The sequence below is a fragment of the Mytilus californianus genome, unplaced genomic scaffold, assembly GCF_021869535.1.
Source record: "Mytilus californianus isolate M0D057914Y unplaced genomic scaffold, xbMytCali1.0.p SCAF_2, whole genome shotgun sequence".
Taxonomy (NCBI): Eukaryota; Metazoa; Mollusca; class Bivalvia; order Mytilida; family Mytilidae; genus Mytilus; species Mytilus californianus.
In genome coordinates this window covers 120,917,894-120,938,861 of record NW_026262668.1, presented here as the reverse complement: position 1 = coordinate 120,938,861, position 20,968 = coordinate 120,917,894, and the positions used below count along the sequence as shown (strand labels likewise).

The following is a 20,968-nucleotide window of genomic DNA, read 5'->3' as shown; positions in this document are numbered from 1 at the left end:
AAAATAATTTTTCAGGATCTTCTGGAAGCCTGTGGGGGAGATCAAAGTTCACCTATGTCCTGGCCATGTTTAAAATCTATGTTTTTAAGTTATAATGGACTGAAGAAATTAGACTCATCTTTGGTAAGTTGGTTAACTTGAATTTCTGAAATTATTTTGTATCTATGACGAAAATGCAGATGTTGGGTATATGTCAATGAGACAGCAACATAACAATACAAATTAGAAAAAAAATATATGTCTAAGGGTCAACAATAGACAAATTGCTATTGTCATGAATTCTAATTTCATATTTTGTCCTCTCTCTTAAAGCCCCCCTTTAGCACAGGCCTTTCTGTTAATTTGTTTTGAAATATCCAAGCAAACAAAACTGAAAGACTCTGCTTAATGTCTTTTTAAAACAAGGTTGAACATTGATGACATTGAGAATCATTATGATGATGGCTATGACAACTTACAAAGCAGAACTGTGCTGAAAAAAAATAAACATTAAACTCTTCAGGCCATATGAGAGATTATTTCCTTGGTTTATTAACATGAAAATAATGAAGATTATGAAAATGCAACATACAATTTTAAGGTAACCAGATTGAAAAACAAATTCTGTGCACATGCTCACTTTGAAGGATCTGACAACCCTACACCTATTTGTTTTAATAATCCTTTAGTCAACTAATGAAATTACCACCTCAAAATTTTTGAAGGACTTTTCACTTTAAGACTTATCTCAAAAATATAGAAAGGTCTTAAGAACTGTACTAAAAAAGAGCATGGTCTGATCCTTATAAGCAAAACCTGGAAACAGGATTTGTATTTCAGTCTAATTGCAGGGAAGTAAATTGACAATAATATATTTTATGAAATTTTGCAAGCAACTAGAGCATGTGGAACTGCATATATGAATTGAAAACAATTGTTAAATGACTTCTTTTATTCATTTCAATATAAAGAAGATAAGAAATCATTCAGATGGATGTACAAATGTATAGAATGCATGCAGTTATGGCAAAAAATAATGACTTGAAATTGCTATTTCTCTATTGTGTCCAAACAACTAGAAAAACATTTATATGTTATTCTAAGTGAAATTTTTGGTCTAGTGATGTAAAAGTTATAGAAATCAAAACAGTTCGACCTATTTTTTTGTCCCCTACGCAATGTGTTTATATCAGCATTGTCTTAGACAAGATTGAAAATAAGTGCTGATCAAATATTTTCCAAAGAGTTATGCCCCTTGGAAATATTAATTATATGGTTAATTGCATTGTCAGTGCTCTCATATGTACAATTCTTGCCAGATTTTTATGAAACTTATATGATAGGTTTATATCCAAATGTCTCAGACAAGTTGGAAAATCAGTGCCAATCAAATATTTTTAAAAGGGCCATACTCATTGGAAATATTATGTGGAAAATTGCATTGTTAGCACTCTCAATTGAACAATTTTTGCCAGATTTTTATGAAACTTATATCATAGGTTTATATCAGCAATGTCTCAGACAAGTTCTAAAAGCAGTGCTGATCAATTATTTTTAAAAGAGTAGTGCTCTTTGGAAAAATTAATTATGTGGAAAATTGCATTTTAAGCGCTCTCGTGTACAATTTTTGCCAGCTTTTATCAATTTTATATCAAAGGTTTATATCAGCAATGTATCGTACAATTTTGAAAATCAGTTTTGATCAAATATTTTTATAAGAGTTATGCCCATTGGAAATATTAATTTTATTGAAAATTGCATTGCATTTGCTTTGAAGCCTTCATTTCTCTAAGATATTTATAACATATTTAAAATTTAAAGAACTAAAAAATTGTTTTTAAGTTATTGTCCTTGGACAGGAAAAATATGTGGAATGCGGGGGACATAGGAACTCTGTTGTTTTATTTCTGTTTCATATTGTGTTGTTGTAGTTATTCTAGATACAATGTAATTGTATATGATATAATATATTATGTTGGATTTCTTTGATTAAGTTTAATTTACTGTAAAGGTAAATACAGAAATTTCCAAGTGACTTAAATGGGAAAAATGTGACAAGATGTGAGTTGCAATAACATATTTTTTTAACTCATTTATTTTCAGAGACTGCTACCTGTATTAGAAATAATAGACCTAAGTCATAATGATTTGGAAAGAACAGAGAATTATTTAGAGGTAATTCACAACTAAGATATAACAGAATTTTTTAAAGCTCACCAGCCCCTTCTAATGTCATTGCAGATGTGATCCAAACAATCTGATTAAAATACAGATGTGTGTCCATGCTTTGCTTACAAGGATCTGAAAACACTCCATTTTACTTTCTGTTCTGGTAATTACAGTCGAACCTTGTTGTGTCGAACTCGGTTGTGTCGAAAACTCAGATGAGTCGAAGTAATTTCTCAGTGACTGACCTTTGTAAATATTTGTGTATACTATTGATTTTATTTGTGCATGATTTGTATCTGTACTTGTGTGTTTAATTATTATGAAGAACCAAAAAATATGGAGTTTGAATACACAACCATAAAGTGTCATATCGAAAAAAGGCACACTGTTCAAAGTATCTAGTTTACACAAATTTATGATGACACACTCGACCTCGGATGAGTCGAACCTTGGAAAATTAAAATACTTTGGTCCGGTCCCTTCGACATCGACATAACGAGGTTCGACTGTATTACATCAGCCAATGAAATTTCAGCCTTCACATTTTTTAAGGTGCTTTTCAGATCCTTGTTAGCAAAGCTTGGACACAGGATCTGTATTTTAATGAGATTGTGAAGGCAAATGTATGAATGAACTTTATTTGTAATCATAGATCATAGGATGAAATTAATTAACTATATCTTCACATATTTTATATATTGACTATTGATTTGTGTGAACTGTTCAAATAATTCAATTATAATTTCATTGATGTTATTAAAACATCTAACTTTAAGCTGCAGTTCATTTTGTGATGTTGAGCAACATTCACTTTCTGACCTCATAGTTTTGTGAAGTTGGACAGCATTTACTCTCTGACTCAGTTTTTGATGTTGATCAACATTCAATCTCTGAATCATAGTTTTGTTATGTGGAGCAACATTTATTTTCTGAGAAGCTTTGACTATCTGACTCATTGTTTTCTGCTTCTACTTTTAAGTAAGAGAATGCATGTTTGGAGTGTCTGTCATGCATGATATATCCTATATTTTTTTGTTCCCCGCGTAACGCGTGGCGGGGACATGGAAATACTGGGCGTGTGTCCGTCCAGTCTTGTTAGCGCTCTCACAGGTACAATTCTTGCCGATTTTTATAAAACTTGTACAATAGGTTAATATCAGCAATATCTCGGACAAGTTTTATAATGGTGGGCGATCGAATTTTTTAAAAAGAGTTATGCCCTTGGAAATATTAAATTTATGGAAAATGGCCTCGTTAGTGCACTCACGGTTACAATTCTTGCCAGATTTTATAAATCTTATACTATAGATTAATATCAGCAATATCTCAGACAATTTTTATAATGGTGGACGTTAGACTTTTTTTTTAAAGAGTTATGCCCCTTGGAAATATTTAATTTATGGAAAATGGCCTCGTTAGCGTTCTCACGGGTACAATTCTTGCCAGATTTTTATAAAACTTATACTATAGGTTAATATCAGGAATATCTTGGACAAGCTCTATAATGGTGGACGATTGACTTTTCTTTAAAGAGTTATGCCCTTGGAAATATTAAATTTATGGAAAATGGCCTTGTAAGCACTCTCACAGTACAATTCTTGCCAGATTTTTATAAAACTTATACTATAGGTTGATATCAGCAATATCTCGGACAAGTTCTATAATGGTGGACAATCGAATTTTTTTAAAAGAGTTATGCCCCTTGGAAATATAAAATATGTGCAACGCGGGGGACATTGGAACTCCGTTCTTTTATTCAAAATTATTAAAGAAAACAGAAATATTGTTTATATCAAGTAGTTTTTATCATGTATTTTTAACAGCACTTGACAGACATCACAAGAGTAAATTTAGGATTTAACAGATTAGATAGCATTCCATCTTTTTCACTGACAACCAAGTCAAGAATAAAGACATTAGTTCTTCGGAATAACAACTTGGATAATATAGAAGGTATTGTATCTAGTCAAAACTTATTTGTAATAAATGCAATAGAGGTAGTAATCGCTCTTTAGTCATAAATACTTAAGTTTTACGATTGTTTTGTGATTTAGCCAGCTACAAATCATGGCTTTCCGAAATTTGTAATCAAGCTTCATGTGAGCATGCTTTACCGTTTGATTTTTTTCACATCCATCACTCATCAACTTTTTGTTAACTGAATCCTTATGGTGGGGATATCCTTAGTGTGCAATAACTCACAGTTCAATTTGTAAATCAAAGTGGTTGCCCCATACAACATTGATAAAAGAAGTTAACCAAAATTTAACAGAAGACACATTCATCAGAAAAAAAAAATTATTTTCATTTTTTATCACCCTGGAAACCAATCAAAAGTTTTATCTGATAAATCATCCTAGATAAAAGTATGAAATTATACAAAACATATTTTTTTCTTGGATTTATGCTGAACCAAAAACATAACATATTCACACAATCTAAATTTATTATTTGAGGTAAATCTTTAAAAAAAATGTTTTATAGCATTTATATTTATATACAAATGAGTGTGAATATATTGCAGGTATAGATGATTTAAATAGCTTAGAAGAACTGGACCTATCTGAGAACTGTCTGTGTGACCATTCATGTTTGGTTGGCCTGGCAGAGCTTAACAAGCTGACAATGGTAAGACCTATCTTAGAACTGTCTGTGTGATCATTCATGTTTGGTTGGCCTGGCAGAGCTTAACAAGCTGACAATGGTAAGACCTATCTGAGAAATGTCTGTGTGATCATTCATGTTTGGTTGGCCTGCCAGAGCTTAACAAGCTGACAATGGTAAGACCTATCTGAGAACTGTCTGTGTGATCATTCATGTTTGGTTGGCCTGGCAGAGCTTAACAAGCTGACAATGGTAAGACCTATCTTAGAACTGTCTCTGTGATCATTCATGTTTGGTTGGCTTGGAAGAGCTTAACAAGCTGACAATGGTAAGACCTATCTGAGAACTGTCTGTGATCATTCATGTTTGGTTGGCCTGGAAGAGCTTAACAAGCTGACAATGGTAAGACCTATCTGAGAACTGTCTGTGATCATTCATATTTGGTTGGCCTGGAAGAGCTTAACAAGCTGACAATGGTAAGACCTATCTGAGAACTGTCTCTGTGATCATTCATGTTTGGTTGGCTTGGCAGAGCTTAACAAGCTGACAATGGTAAGACCTATCTGAGAACTGCCTGTGTGATCATTCATGTTAGGTTGGCCTGGCAGAGCTTAACAAGCTGACAATGGTAAGACCTATCAGAGAACTGTCTGTGATCATTCATGTTTGGTTGGCCTGCCAGAGCTTTACAAGCTGACAACGGTAAGACCTATCTGAGAACTGTCTGTGTGATCATTCATGTTTGGTTGGCCTGGCAGAGCTAAATAAGCTGACAATGGTAAGACCTATCTGAGAACTGTCTGTATGATCATTCATGTTTGGTTGGCCTGGCAGATCTTGCTGACAATGGTAAGACCTCTCTGAGAACTGTCTGTGATCATTCATGTTTGGTTGGCCTGGCAGAGCTTAACAAGCTGACAATGGTAAGACCTATCTGAGAACTGTCTGTCTGATCATTCATGTTTGGTTGGCCTGGCAGAGCTTAACAAGCTGACAATGGTAAGACCTATCTGAGAACTGCCTGTGTGATCATTCATGTTTGATTGGCCTGGCAGAGCTTAACAAGCTGACAATGGTAAGACCTATCTGAGAACTGTCTGTGATCATTGGTTGGCCTGACAGAGCTTAACAAGCTGACAATGGTGAGACCTATCTGAGAACTGTCTGTCTGATCATTCATGTTTGGTTGGCCTGGCAGAGCTTAACAAGCTGACAATGGTAAGACCTATCTGAGAACTGTCTGTCTGATCATTCATATTTGGTTGGCCTGGCAGAGCTTAACAAGCTGACAATGGTAAGACCTATCTGAGAACTGTCTGTCTGATCATTCATATTTGGTTGGCCTGGCAGAGCTTAACAAGCTGACAATGGTAAGACCTATCTGAGAACTGTCTGTCTGATCATTCATATTTGGTTGGCCTGGAAGAGCTTAACAAGCTGACAATGGTAAGACCTATCTGAGAACTGTCTGTGTGATCATTCATGTTTGGTTGGCCTGGCAGAGCTTAACAAGCTGACTATGGTAAGACCTATCTGAGAACTGTCTGTGATCATTCATGTTTGGTTGGCCTGGCAGAGCTTTACAAGCTGACAATGGTGAGACCTATCTGAGAACTGTCTGTCTGATCATTCATGTTTGGTTGGCCTGGCAGAGCTTAACAAGCTGACAATGGTAAGACCTATCTGAGAACTGTCTGTCTGATCATTCATATTTGGTTGGCCTGGCAGAGCTTAACAAGCTGACAATGGTAAGACCTATCTGAGAACTGTCTGTGTGATCATTCATGTGTGGTTGGCCTGGCAGAGCTTAACAAGCTGACAATGGTAAGACCTATCTGAGAACTGTCTGTGTGATAGAGCCTATATGAAGAGCTAGTGAAATTCAGATGTTTCCTACAATAAAGTAAAAATTTATCATAATTTACTTAAAAAACTAAATAGCAAATATAGAATTTCCCAAGAAAGTATTTAGTTTTCTCTTGCATTTTTTTTACATGTTTGCAGACAAAAGTGGGAGCATTAATTCTTAGATAATCTATGTAATTTTCATGGACATTACTATGCAAAATTCAGACAAACTTTACATGTATTCATTTGTATGTTAGTATTGGGCTTTTGTGGTTAAATTTGTTTTTAAAAAGGACTAGTTTTGAAAGTGGAAAAAATATCACATATAAAAGTTTCTTGTTTTATTTAGTCATGAAAAGAATATTCCTAATTGTCCTTACAAATAGCTGTATTCCTTTTACATTATGACATAGTATGACTGACATATAATTGCTGGTTTACAGTTAAGTTTACAGGGAAATCCATTGTCCTTCCATGATAGTCACAGACCACTAACAGTACAGTATATTTCCATAGCTTCTGGAAATAATTTAGCAGTAAGTTTTATAATTATATACTATTGTTACTGTAATTAGGCTTGTATAGTTCGTACTGGTACATTGTCCGCACCCCCCTTCTTGCCACGAAATTTTAGGTAAAAAAAACTTTTTGTAACTGATAGAAAATGTCTAATGAAACTCTGATAATTTCAAATTGTGTGTGGTCCATTTGCGTTATTTTCATGGAAAAACCCGTTTTGCATCATCAAATAGAAGTTGAAACTGCTTTTAAATGATTCTACAACACTTCATGAGTGTTGAAATAAGTCAAAATCACACAAAAATAATTTGGAAACTTGTGTATGTTTAAACCGGAAGTCTCTACAAGCCTTTATTTGGTACACTGGTTCAAGGGTAAAAAAACATTCATATTTGACAGTCACATACGCTTTTTAGTTTAAAATTGCATTTTTTAGTTATCAGCTTCTACATCTTGATTGCAATGCTTTTCTGTAAGAAAAAAAAAAAGGCACATTACATTTGCAGATTAAAAAGTTTTACATATGGGCGAAGCTTTTGATTACATTTGCACGCATTCATTTTACAGGTAACACAGGTAAAATCAAAAATAATTCATAAAATATATGACTATAGTTACTATTTATTTTGAACATATTTGTAAATTTGAATAATATATTTTTCATATTGAATTCTGAAAAAAATTTCGGTTATTATGAGAAATCACGTAATAGCTTAATCAAAAGATGCGCGCAAATATAATGCACTGAAAAAAAAACTGCCATTCATTATTGTATGATAATCCATGTTTACCTGTGTGACACCTGACTGGACAATATATTGAGAAAGTTCAGATGTTATAATTCATTAATTACTTTTCAGTGAAATCAGTAATTAAGATTTTAAAATTAAGCCTGTTTATTTAGTTTAATAGAAAAAAGAACTATTGTGCTTTTATTTGCGATTCAATATTCATACATGCTAGTGTCCCTGTCTATTTAACAAGTACAAGATTAGACAATCATAAAATACCTAATCATTCGTTGCTAAAATACAAGATTAGACAATCATAAAATACCTTATCAATCCTTGCTAAAATACAAGATAAGACAATCATAAAATACCTGATCATTTCTTGCTAAAATACAAGATTAGATAATTATAAAATACCTAATCCTCACTAAAATACAAGATTAGACAATCATAAAATACCTAATCCTCGCTAAAATACAAGATTAGACAATCATAGATTACCTAATCCTCACTAAAATACAAGATTAGACAATCATAAAATACCTAATCCTTGCTAAAATACAAGATTAGACAATCATAAAATACCTAATCCTCTCTAAAATACAAGATTCGACAAGCATAAAATACCTAATCCTCGCTAAAATACAAGATTAGACAATCATAAAATACCTAATTATTCCTCTCTAAAATACAAGATTAGATAATCATAAAATACCTAATCATTCCTCGCTAAAATACAAGATCAGACAATAATAAAATACCTAATCATTCCTCTCAAAAATACAAGATTAAACAATCATAAAATACTGAATCATTCCTCACTAAAATACAAGATTAGACAATTTTAAAATACCTAATCATTCTCCAAGATACAAGATTAGAAATCATAAAATACCTAATCATTCCTCACTAAAATACAAAATTAGACAATTATAAAATACCTTATCCTCGATAAAATACAAGATTACACAATCATAAAATACCGAATCCTTGCTAAAATATAAGATTAGCCAATTATAAAATACCTAATCTTTCCTCGCTGAAATACAAGATTAGACAATCTTTAAAATACCTAATCATTCCTTGCTAAAATACAAGATTAGACAATCATAAAATACCTAATCATTCCTCGCTAAAATACAAGATTAGACAATCAGAAAATAACTAATCATTCTCTAAGATACAAGATTAGAAATCATAAAATATCTAATCATTCTGCGCTAAAATACAAGATTAGACAATCATAAAATACCTAATCCTTGCTAAAATATAAGATTACTCAATCATAAAATACTGAATCCTTGCTTAAATATAAGATTAGCCAATCATAAAATACCTAATTGTTCCTTGCTAAAATACAAGATTAGACAATCATAACATACCTAATCCTTGATTAAATACAAGATTAGACCATCATGAAATACCCAATCATTCCTCGCTAATATACAAGATTAGACTATCATAAAATACCTAATCATTCTCTAAGATACAAGATTAGAAATCATAAAATACCTAATTCTCTAAGATACAAGATTAGAAATCATAAAATACTTAATCATACCTCACTAAAATACAAGGTTAGACAATCATAAAATACCTAATTATTCCTCGCTAATATACAAGATTACACAATCATAAAATACCTAATTCTCGCTAAAATACAAGATAAGACAATCATAAAATATCTAATCATTCCTCGCTAAAATACAAGATTAGACGATCATAAAATATCTAATCATTCCTCGCTAGAATACAAGATTCGACAATCATAAAATACCTAATCATATCTCACTAAAATACCTAATCATTCCTCACTAAAATACAAGATTAGACAATCATAAAATACCTAATCATACCTTGCTAAAATACAAGATTAGAATGATTATCAGTTATATTGAAACACTTTTAAAAGTTTAAATTACCATTTAATAATAAGAAGAAACCTTTTATTGTGAATCTGGACCCTTTAACATTGAAATAAAAGACTCTATAATTTTGAAAGCAGGGTCAAAATGTTCTCACTATTATAGGATGCTAACTGAAAAATTCTTTGACCAATTTCAACTTGTACTGATTATTTGAGTTGGTGAGAAAAAAAAATCTTTCTTTAATTTTTGAAATTTTTTTGTTTGTCATTCGAGAGTCATTGGTCTTTAAACCGTTCCATTTTATTCTTGTAACAATTTCAATATAAATACCATGGGAATATCACATGCTCTTCGTGTAGTTGTTTATGAGCAGTGTGGTGTTTTAATATCTAAACAAGCAGATTAAATATTTCATGAATATGCAAGAGAAAAACACAATGATAAAAATAGCATAGTTGCAATGTGGTGAATCAAATGAAACTTAAGTTTGTAATTTATCAGCATGAAATTAAAAGGACAGGTATGAAATGGTAGAATCAAGCTAGGGTTTGCTCCGTGTTGAAGGCCTCACTGTGACCGAGATGAAGAGCAGCAATAAAAGAGCTGTTCCTTTAATTTTTGTGTGTGTTTTTGCTGTGCATGTACTGGTTTTGTGTCATGGATGGATAACCCATATTCTTTGTTTTTCTCTTAGAGAGAAATTGTAAAATAACAAACCATATGAGAATCAAACTTATCTTATTTCAGTTTACTTTAGATGGGAAGAAAATTACAGCAACAGAAAGATTAGTAAGTATTGTGTTAGCATTCTAAGGAATTCTCTACAAATCTCATAGAATGCATAAGGAAATTGTTACGATTCAGTAAATCTCAAAGCATGAATGAAGAAATATGTTCGGCCTCCAGTAAATCTTTTAGAATGAATAAGGAAACCCATTAGGCCTCCAGTAAATCTCATAGAATAAATAAGGAAACTTATTCGGCCTCCAGTAAATCTCATAGAATGGATAAGAAAATTGGAAAGAGTCGGTAAATCTCATAGCATGAGTAAAGAAATATGTTAGGCCTCCAGTAAGTCTTTTAGAATGAATAATGAAACCAATTAGGCCTCCAGTAAGTCTCATAGAAAGAAAATATCATCCATCAGTCTGTTGAATAATTGAATGTTTGATTTGTTTTCATTTTTACTGTTCCAGTTATTGTACTTGATTGTAGGAACAATTCTAAATTTTTTGGTTTTTAGAAAATAAACAGAGGACCCCTTTTTGATTGATTTACATTATTTTTTATACATTTAGCTTACCCAAAGAAGTGTGTTGAACCTTTCAAGACGACCATCATGGGAATCACAAAGCTCTACAATAAATGGCACAAGACAAAGGGAAGTTATCTCGTCATCTTACACATTTGATGAGTCTGATGATATAGCCACAAACTTAAGAATAGGATCACCTGGAAGATCAAGAAAAAAGAGAAAGGCTCGTCCTAAAACAGCCCTTATTTCTGATGAAGAAGTGATAGAATCCTCAATGAATGAATATTCTTCAAGGGAAAGTTCAAGAGGTGAGCTATTTGAAAAATACATTTTTAATGTGAAGAATTGCTTGTTAGTCATGATCCATTCAGTATAGCTCTCCATCAATTTTTGCCTTATTTTTTTTTGGGGGGGGGGGGGGGGGGTAAAAAGAAGGTTACCAATCTGCAAGTGCTTAGAATACTTGGAATATATATATATATCCTGTTTTATATATATTAATAGTCTAAAACAAAGGAATTCATCATGTTTTCTAATATATTAATAGTCTAAAACAAAAGAATTCATCATGTTTTCTATATGTTAATAATCTAAGATACAGGAATTGTATTTATGATATTAATGTATATTTAAGCCCCTTCCCCAGAAAAAGAAGATGAACCTGATACAGCTCAATCAACTAAGGAAGAAATCCAAATGATCAGGGATCATTATGGTGTCAACTGGTTACAAGTTATAGCAGCCAAAAAGGAAGACACACTTGCTTCTTCATCCAGTAGTAGAGAAGTTGACAAAACGGAGGATGACATCTACTTAAATGAAAGTGTAGCAAATCTGACTGTTTCCAGTTCACATAAAGAGACACAGGATTACACAGAGGTCACAAACAAGGACACAGAGGATGATATTGAAGTATTACCTGAACCAACAGGTAAAATGTTAATATCTTTTAAAGATTATGAAATTAGAAATTGAGAAATTTACTTGCATTTACTGCAATGAGAAGGGATGCTATTTTTTCTCAAAAGGGCCAATTCTACCCGCTTTCCATTTAAACCAAAACTGTCACAGGACTTTTAATAGCAGTTATTTATACAAACAAAATTGTCTTTGTAGTTGTGTATGGTGTAAATTTTGTGCTGTGTTAATTATTGTCCCATAATGTAAACATACTTTTGAAGTTTTTATAGGTGTAGTTTTATTATCTGTAATTGTCTCTTGGTATGTAAATATGCATAAAGTTTTCTGTTTGTATGGTAATGAATCAAATCCTTGTAGATCCAATATTTTGTAGTTCTGATGTAACTCTCTTGATAGCCAAACTCAAATTCAATATCACAATCTACAAAGTCCCTAATGGTGAGTTTTAAGTCAAAAGTAAATTGTAACAAGTAAAAATTTTATAAACTTATCATCAGTGAAATTGAGCATTGTAGATCTAAACCAACTCCCAAATGATTTAATGTTAGCATAAGTGATAAAGGGGTAACTGTGTGTAAACCAAAACATAGTCTCAATAAATCATCTGTGTGTAAACCAAAACATAGTCTCAATAAATCATCTGTGTGTAAACCAAAACATAGTCTCAATAAATCATCTGTGTGTAAACCAAAACATAGTCTCAATAAATCATCTGTGTGTAAACCAAAACATAGTCTCAATAAATCATCTGTGTGTTAACCAAAACATAGTCTCAATAAATCATACTGGCTCAAAGCAGACAGAATCTTTGAATGAATAATATTTATTAATACAATAAGTTCAGTAACAAAATATTTTGGCCCTGGAGAAACACTCAGCATAATAAAGAATTTAGGAGTTCCTGCCGAGCAAGTCAAATTGCAACCTGTAGTGTGAGGAAGAACCTGCCTGCCCGACAATATGCCAGCCAGGAATGTGAAGCAAGGGTTCTCCACCAAGGGGATGAGACTAGGCATCTCATCTGCAGCCAGGGTGTGCAAGGTCTGCATGAGGGATAGCCCATGTGGTGCTATTACAAGTAGTAAGTAGCAGGGTCTATCAATCTGGCGCTGGTATAAATTTGATAAAATTTGTCTCTGAAATGCTTGGGGATGAATGAAATTTTAGAAATGGCCAGTGATAAAATTTCATCAAGGTCCAAAAACTCAGATGGTTATTTTGATAATTATCATTGATAAACAAAGATTTTAATTATGATAGAAAAACAAAGGATATGGGGTATCCAATAGGATGTGATGCTTTGCTGAGCATTTCTATACTGTTTTGAGCCAAGTCCAAATAAATTGATATATGTAGACAATGTATGGTTGTTCTCTTTATACTGGAATGTTTAAAACTGTTCAAAATAATGTATTTTTAGTAGAAATCAACAATTTTGTGATTTTTGAAATCTTCAGAAACTCATTATCAAGGTCATAAGCAAGGAATTATACAGTCACTGATTGTATAAAACAATGGTTCATATGGTAAATGCATTTTGACTGCAAAAATAACAGAGTTGTAGTATAAACAGCAAAAATGATCTGCAATAAAAGACCTACAAAAATGCAATATTACTTAGACCATCAAACAACTTATTGTACTTAATATGATTATTTCTTATAAACAAATTTAGCATCTTAGAAACTGAAAACAGGGATACAAGATATTCTTGGAGTTTATTGGAGTCATTGCCCGTTTATGACTACTGTAAATTCAGAAATTATCATGTGCATTTATTATTGCGATTTTGAAGACTGAACGAAAGATTAATTATTGAAATTTCAGGGTAAGACTTATACGGATAAATGTATCAGATATCAAAATGCTAATTCTTCTTATTGTGATATAACCTAGTTGCATTTATAAAAACCTCACAATAATTTCTGAATTTACAGTATTTTTATCCATTTTTAGCTCACCGGCTAAATTTAACCAAACTTGGCCACAATCATCATTGGGGTATCTAGTTTAAAAAATGTGTCCGATGACTTGGGCCGCCAACCAAGATGACCGCCATGGCTAAAAATAGAACATAGGGGTAAAATGTAGATTTTGGCTTATATCTCTGAAATTAAAGCATTTAGAGCAAATCTGACTGGGTAAAAATGTTCATCAGGTTAAGATCTATCTGCCCTGAAATTTTCAGACAAATTAGACAACCCGTAGTTGGGTTGCTGCCCCTGAATTGGTAATTTTAAGGAAAGTTTGCAGTTTTTGGTTATTATCTTGAATATTATTATAGATAGAGATAAACTGTAAACAGCAATAATGTTCAGCAAAGTAAGATCTACAAATAAGTTACCATGACCAAAATGATCAATTGACCCCTTAAGGAGTTATTGCCCTTTATAGTCAATTTTTAACCATTTTTTGTAAATTTTTGTAATCTTAAACAAAAATCTTCTTCTCTGAAACTACTGAGACAAATTTAACCAAACTTGGCCACAATCATCATTAGGGTATTTAGTTTAAAAAATGTGTCCTATGACCCCGCCTGCCAACCAACATGGCCGACATGGCTAAAAATAGAACATAGGGGTAAAATGCATTTTTTGTCTATTATTTTTTGAACCGTTATAAATAGAGAAAATCCGAAAGGAGCAAAAATGTTCAGAATAATGAGCTCTACCAATTGTCCATATACGTCAAAACTGTTAGACAAATTCTTTTAGGAGTTATTGCCCATAAATGACAAATTTTACCATTTTTTTTCATTTTTGCCTTTTATCATGAAAACTATGATATTTAGAGAGAACATTTTGTTTCCGTTATGCCTTATATGATTTAAATTATAATAGATAAATAAACACTTTAAATAAGAAAAATTATCAGCAAGGCAAGATCTATTATAAAGTCAAATTTTGCCGATATAGTTAGTAGACTGTCACTCTTCATAGGAGTTATTGCCCTTAAATGAGGATTTTTTTTTACCCTCTTTTGTGTTTTGAGCAAAAACTTAAGATAGAGAGAAACTAAACAGACTAAAAGATCAGTAATACAAGATCAACAAAATAGAGATTTTTGTCATGAAGTCTATTCTCGTCTACAATGTTGGAGAGTGTCCCTTGTTTGATATGCACATAGACCAAGGTGAGCGACACAGGCTCTTTAAAGCCTCTAGTTTGTATTTCTTTTAAAGATCATCTATCACCTCTGAAACTACTGAACCAATTTAAACTGAACAGGACATGACTGATCTTTTGTGTGTTTAGATTTTTGTTTGTAAATTATATAATGGTCTATTTACCAACATGAACGCAATGACTAAAAATAGGACATAGGCTTAAAATAGGACATAGGCTTAAAATAAAAACAGAAGACGATAAGGAAAATCTGACGTTAGTACATTGATTTTAAGTTCATGTTTTATGTTATGCTATATATTTAACTACCCATTTGTCGTTTAGTTTTCAAGGTTTTGATAATAAAATTACTTATAAAATTATTGACCTAAACATAACAGCAAAATGTTCATCTGTCGATTAAAACGTTATGTGATTTCTTATAATCATGACTTGGAAATAAATATTCTTTAAGTCTAAGTATGTATGGGTTTCACATCAGTTGGAAATTAATTCTGATATCCAGTTTCAGCATTACTGAAAATAACTTACAAAAATCAAATAACTTGAAAGCAGAGATTGAAATGAATGCAAATTATTAAAATTTAAAAACATAACAAGTCATGATTTTATTTGAAAACAGTTTTTGGTAAAGTTTGTCTCAAGGCGAGACATAGTGATCCTGCATTCTATTAGCAGCATCATCCTATACTTAACATTAAGATTCAGTCTATTGATAAAGTTTTTTTTACACATCATTAACTTTGTCAAACCTTTATAGAATTATACCAACTTTTATTACAGTTAATGAAGAAGACACTGTGCAGATGAGACATAAAGCCAAAGTACATAGTTTTTATAGTATCTATAGAGATACAAGTCTTCAAGGATCAGAATGGAATAGAATTTCTGAGGCAGAAGAGCCAGAATATTATGGTAATATCGTAATTTGCACATGTTCCTTTATTAAGTTAAACTATACTGATATTATGGCCAATGACAAAAATTATCTGTGTTTCTGTGTGTCAGTAAATACATATTTTAATTGTTTGAGCTGAAAGTGAACCATTTATTGTAATGTTACCCTCAGAAAAGTTACACATTGTTTATTTAACAGGAGCTGAGAGTGAACCATTTATTGTAATGTTACCATCAGAAAAGTTACACATTGTTTATTTAACAGAAGCTGTGAGTGAACCATTTATTGTAATGTTACCATCAGAAAAGTTACACATTGTTTATTTAACAGAAGCTGTGAGTGAACCATTTATTGTAATGTTACCCTCAGAAAAGTTACACATTGTTTATTTAACAGAAGCTGTGAGTGAACCATTTATTGTAATGTTACCATCAGAAAAGTTACACATTGTTTATTTAACAGAAGCTGTGAGTGAACCACTTTTTGTAATTTTACCCTCAGAAAAGTTACACATTGTTTATTTAATAGGAGCTGAAAGTGAACCATTTATTGTAATGTTACCCTCAGAAAAGTTACAACAGCTTATCATCAGTGTTAACAACAGATATCTGATAGAGAAAGATCTAAATGGTCAAATTGTGGAACTTTTAGACTTAAAGTGTATTGTATCATTCTTAATCTCCATGGAAACAGTTGATCATGAGAATATATCCGGAGAGATTTCACTTCCAGTTTGTAAGATAAAGTTTGACTATACAAGGAAAGATAGAAGAGATAGAAAATATGTAATGGAGGATGCTGATATAGCTAAGGTAACTCATTGAAACATATGTAATGAAGGATGCTGATATACATGATATAGCTAAGGTAAGTCATTACACTATATGTAATGGAGGATGCTGATAGAGCTAAGGTAAGTCATTACAACATATGTAATGGAGGATGCTGATATAGCTAAGGTAAGTCATTGAAACATATTTAATGGAGGATGCTAAGGTAAGTCATTGAAACATATGTAGTGGAGGATGCTGATATAGCTAAGGTAAGTCATTACAACATATGTAATGGAGGATGCTGATATACATGATATAGCTATGGTAAGTCATCAGAACATATGTGATTGAGGATGCTGAAATATCTAAGGTACCCGGTAAGTCATTACAACATGTGTAATGGAGGATGCTGAAATATGAATTTGACATCACCTAGCATTAACAAGTTATGAGAAACAACCACTGTAGCTTTTCGGATATATAAACCAAATATTCTGTAAGTAATATAAACAAGACAATGAGACTCAAGATATAAAAGATAATAAAATTTATGGTTGCTAAAGATGTTGACTGGTGAATCCAGTCCAGAATGTTTGTATTTGTACTTTATGTGATTTTTGGTTTATTTTCTCAGGCCTTATACATCACCTGAAGTTGCTTAAAATTATGGATACTGTCCTTCCTCAGGTTATAGTCAAAAACTATGGATATTGTTCTTCCTCAGGTTATAGCCAAACCTATGGATATTGTTCTTCCTCAGGTTATAGCCAAAAACTATGGATATTGTTCTTCCTCAGGTTATAGCCAAAACTATGGATATTGTCCTTCCTCAGGTTAAAGCCAAACCTATGGATATTGTTCTATGGATATTTTTCTTCCTCAGGTTATAGCCAAAACTATGGATATTGTTCTTCCTCAGGTTATAGCCAAACCAATGGATATTGTTCTTCCTCAGGTTATAGCCAAACCTATGGATATTGTCCTTCCTCAGGATATAGTCAAAAAACCATGGATATTGTCCTTCCTCAGATTATAGCCAAAAAACTATGGATATTGTCCTTCCTCATGTTATAGCCAAAAACTATTGATATTGCCTTCAGGTTATACCCAAAACTAGTAATTTTTACCAAGAAGACATTTTTTTACCAATTATATATAATTTAAGAAATAGTCATTTAGTGAATAACATCATGATTTTTAATATTTTTTTTTTAGGAATTTCAAAATTTACTTCAGCCTTTTATTGATGCCAAAGATGTAAAGAGACAGATGAAAGATTTGCTGCAGTGTTTGAAATGCTCCAATCAGTTTGATAAATCTGATGCAGAGATAAAAATTCATGTTCCTGATAAAAAACATTTTAATTCCTTTTCTAATGTCAGTAAAGGTAAGCAAATATTAAGAATAATGTCAAGTGATAGATTTGATCATCTGAAGACACATCATATAGTGTTATGATATAGCACAAAATGTCCCCATCAGTGCCAACACAAGATAACTCAAAAGCTTTCTCCATAAAACCCTAATTCCTTCACTGGTTTTATATATATGTTGTTCGCAATATAAGAATGCCAAAGAGATCCAGTAAAGCAACGGTGCTGAGGTAACTATATAGTTCTATTTTTATGTCCCTGTCATAACCGGAGGGGGCATTAAGTGTTACCTTTGTCCATCTGTACATCCGTCTGTACGTCCCAAAATTGGTTTCCGTTCTCTAACTTTAGTTTGCCTCAATCAAATGTTATGAAACTTATATACAATGCTTATTACCACAAAGCACAGGTTAACTTCGAATTTGGGTAGCGTCACTTTTCCCGTTCTTGAGTAATGTCCCTTTATAACATTATATGCAAGCGGGGGCATCATCTGTGTTCAATGGACACCTTCTCCATTTATTTTTAAATGAAGTAGTATTATTAATCTACAGCCTGAAACCAATATATTTAATAAAGACTACTTCATAGTCAAAAGATAAAACGTTTAAAAAAAAATATTTTGATTACTCATTTCAAAAGTGTTTTCAGAAAAAATGGATTAAACAATGTAATAGTCAAATGAAGAAATAGTATTAAAACATTAATATTGTAAAAAAAATTAACATTTTTAAAATTTCTACTATAATAATTCACACGTACATGGACCACTGTCTCAGTCTTTTATTATACTTTTACAATTTGATTTAAAAAGTAACAATGGTTTTTGAAATGCATTTCCAATCCAGAAATATTTGATAACAAAAACAAATAATGTGCATACCCACTTTAAAATATACAACTTTTATGAGTATTTTGGTTGATTTTATTATGGCCTAATAGATTTTTTGGGCTTTTTGAATTGTTTGGTTTTAATGCCCCCGCCGTCATAGGAGGGGGCATGAAGTTTTCCCCTTGTTCATCCGTACGTATGTTGGTTTCCGTTCTCTAACTTTAGTTTGCCTCAACCAAATATTATGAAACTTATATATAATGCTTAATACCACAAAACACAGATCAAGTTCGAATTTGGGTGGCGTCACTTTCTCGAGTTATGCCCCTTTATAACGCTATATGCAAGCGAGGGCATCATCTGCGTCCATGGGACACATTATCTATTTATTTCGGCCACAATCGTCATTGGGGTATCTAGTTTAAAGATTGTGTCCAATGATCCCACTTGCCAACCAGCATGGCCTACATGGCTAAAAATAGAACATTCTTGCAAAATGCAAGTTTTGTCTATTATTTAAAAATACAACATTAGACAGTGAAAATCAGAAGGGACAGAAATGTTCAGAATGATGAGATCTACATAAAGTCATTTACATCAAAACTGTCAGACCACTTCTTACAGGAGTTATTGCCCTTAAATGACTAATTTTACCATTTTTTTTTCATTTTTGCTTGCCCATTATCTTGAAAACAATAAAAGATTTAGAGAAACTTTAAAAGTAAAAATGATCAACTAGACAAGATTTACTAATAAGTCAACATGGTTGAATTCGTCAGTCGACTCTTTATTGGAGTTGTTTCCCTCTAATGATGATTATTACCCTTTTTTGTGTTTTTGCCTGATGTCTTGAAAACTATAATAGATTGATAAAAACTTTAAATAGAGAAAATGATCAGCAAGACAAGATCTGCAAATAAGTCAAAATGCTGAAATCGTTAGTTGACTCTCTAAAGAAGTTATAGGCCTTTAATGACGATTTTTATCAATTTTTTGTGTTAATGTCAATTGTTTTGAAAACTATAATAGATAGAGAGAAACTTTTAATACTAAAATGATTCACAAGACAAGATCTATAAAAAAATCTATTTTGTCGAAATCCTTGGTCGGCTCTTCATAGGGGTAATTTCCCTAAAATGACAATTTTTCCAAAATTTTGCAGTTTTGCCTATTATTTTTACAATAGAAAGATAGAAATTTTTATAACAAAATGATCAGCAAGACAAGATCTACATGGGTCAACATGGCCCAAATCCTCAGTCAAGTCCTTAGAGGAGTTATTTCCCTTAATTGACAAATTTCGCTAATTTTTGTCTTGCCTGGTGAGTCATGGGTGTTGCTTTCCCAGTCCAGCGGTCACGTCATCGTTGTTGGCAGCATCAACAATTGTTAAGTTTCTGCTTTACTCAGTTTGATAGGAACTACTGTAAACCAACTTATTTTTGCGACCTTCACAAGAAGAAAAATAACGGGAATATGTAAAACTTGGATCTTTCCTTATCAAACTACATCAATTTAATTAGAAAATCGTGAAATTAAATAGCCGCGAAGTGGACTAGAAAGTGTTAAAAGCGAAATAAAGTATCCGCGAAATAAGTTGGTTTATAGTACTTGTGATAGATCAATTATATTTCCTATAAAGTTGCATTACTGTCAGAACAAATCAGTTTGACAACTATTTCAAGGCCCTACTCCCTCGTTCATGGTCCAGTGACTTAAAAATTAATTAGCAATTTTTAATGTTGAGTTTTCTGTTTAACTTGTCAGTCAACTCATTATATGAGTTATTGCTTTTTGATGATGATTTTTTTTCATTTTTGGATGAGTAAAGAAAAACTGCTAACAGCTAAAATGATCAGCACGACAAAATCAACAAAAAAGTGGTTTTAGTCATGAATAATATTCTTGGCTACAATGTTTGAGAGTGGCCATAGTTGAACATGCACATATATCTAGGTGAAAGACACAGGATCTTTAGAACCTCTAGTTTATTTTTTTACCAGTTCCATGCTAAAAAATGCAATTTCTCAGTCCATCAAAATACTGTCTTCTATTTTTCAGCTAAACAAGCAA

The 20,968-nt window shown here is 32.1% G+C and overlaps 1 protein-coding gene and 1 long non-coding RNA gene across 8 annotated transcripts in view; one reads left to right on the top strand and one right to left on the bottom strand.

The window, feature by feature from the left end:
- The window catches only part of LOC127728681 (serine/threonine-protein kinase 11-interacting protein-like), a 480,863-nt gene that overhangs the window by 13,781 nt on the left and 446,114 nt on the right, over positions 1-20,968 (top strand). For all 6 annotated transcript variants that reach the window (XR_007994314.1, XR_007994315.1, XR_007994312.1 and 3 more), the window contains exons 4-14: positions 16-123; positions 2,083-2,154; positions 3,972-4,101; positions 4,673-4,776; positions 7,044-7,136; positions 10,466-10,507; positions 11,017-11,281; positions 11,608-11,904; positions 15,803-15,934; positions 16,446-16,729; positions 17,906-18,077. Coding sequence is in view for 2 of the 6 variants with exons in the window: in XM_052236288.1 (XP_052092248.1) it covers positions 16-123; positions 2,083-2,154; positions 3,972-4,101; positions 4,673-4,776; positions 7,044-7,136; positions 10,466-10,507; positions 11,017-11,281; positions 11,608-11,904; positions 15,803-15,934; positions 16,446-16,729; positions 17,906-18,077 (1,699 nt within the window). In the remaining 4 variants the exon portion in view is untranslated. The remainder of the gene's footprint in view (positions 1-15; positions 124-2,082; positions 2,155-3,971; positions 4,102-4,672; positions 4,777-7,043; positions 7,137-10,465; positions 10,508-11,016; positions 11,282-11,607; positions 11,905-15,802; positions 15,935-16,445; positions 16,730-17,905; positions 18,078-20,968) is intronic.
- Positions 4,914-6,639, bottom strand: LOC127728749 (uncharacterized). 2 transcript variants are annotated; one of them, XR_007994355.1, is made up of 3 exons: positions 6,584-6,639; positions 5,902-5,977; positions 4,914-5,011 (listed from the first exon to the last, which is right to left on the bottom strand). It is a non-coding gene; the product is annotated as an uncharacterized LOC127728749 (long non-coding RNA). The 2 variants fall into 2 exon arrangements; XR_007994356.1 differs by lacking the exon at positions 4,914-5,011 and adding an exon at positions 5,671-5,758.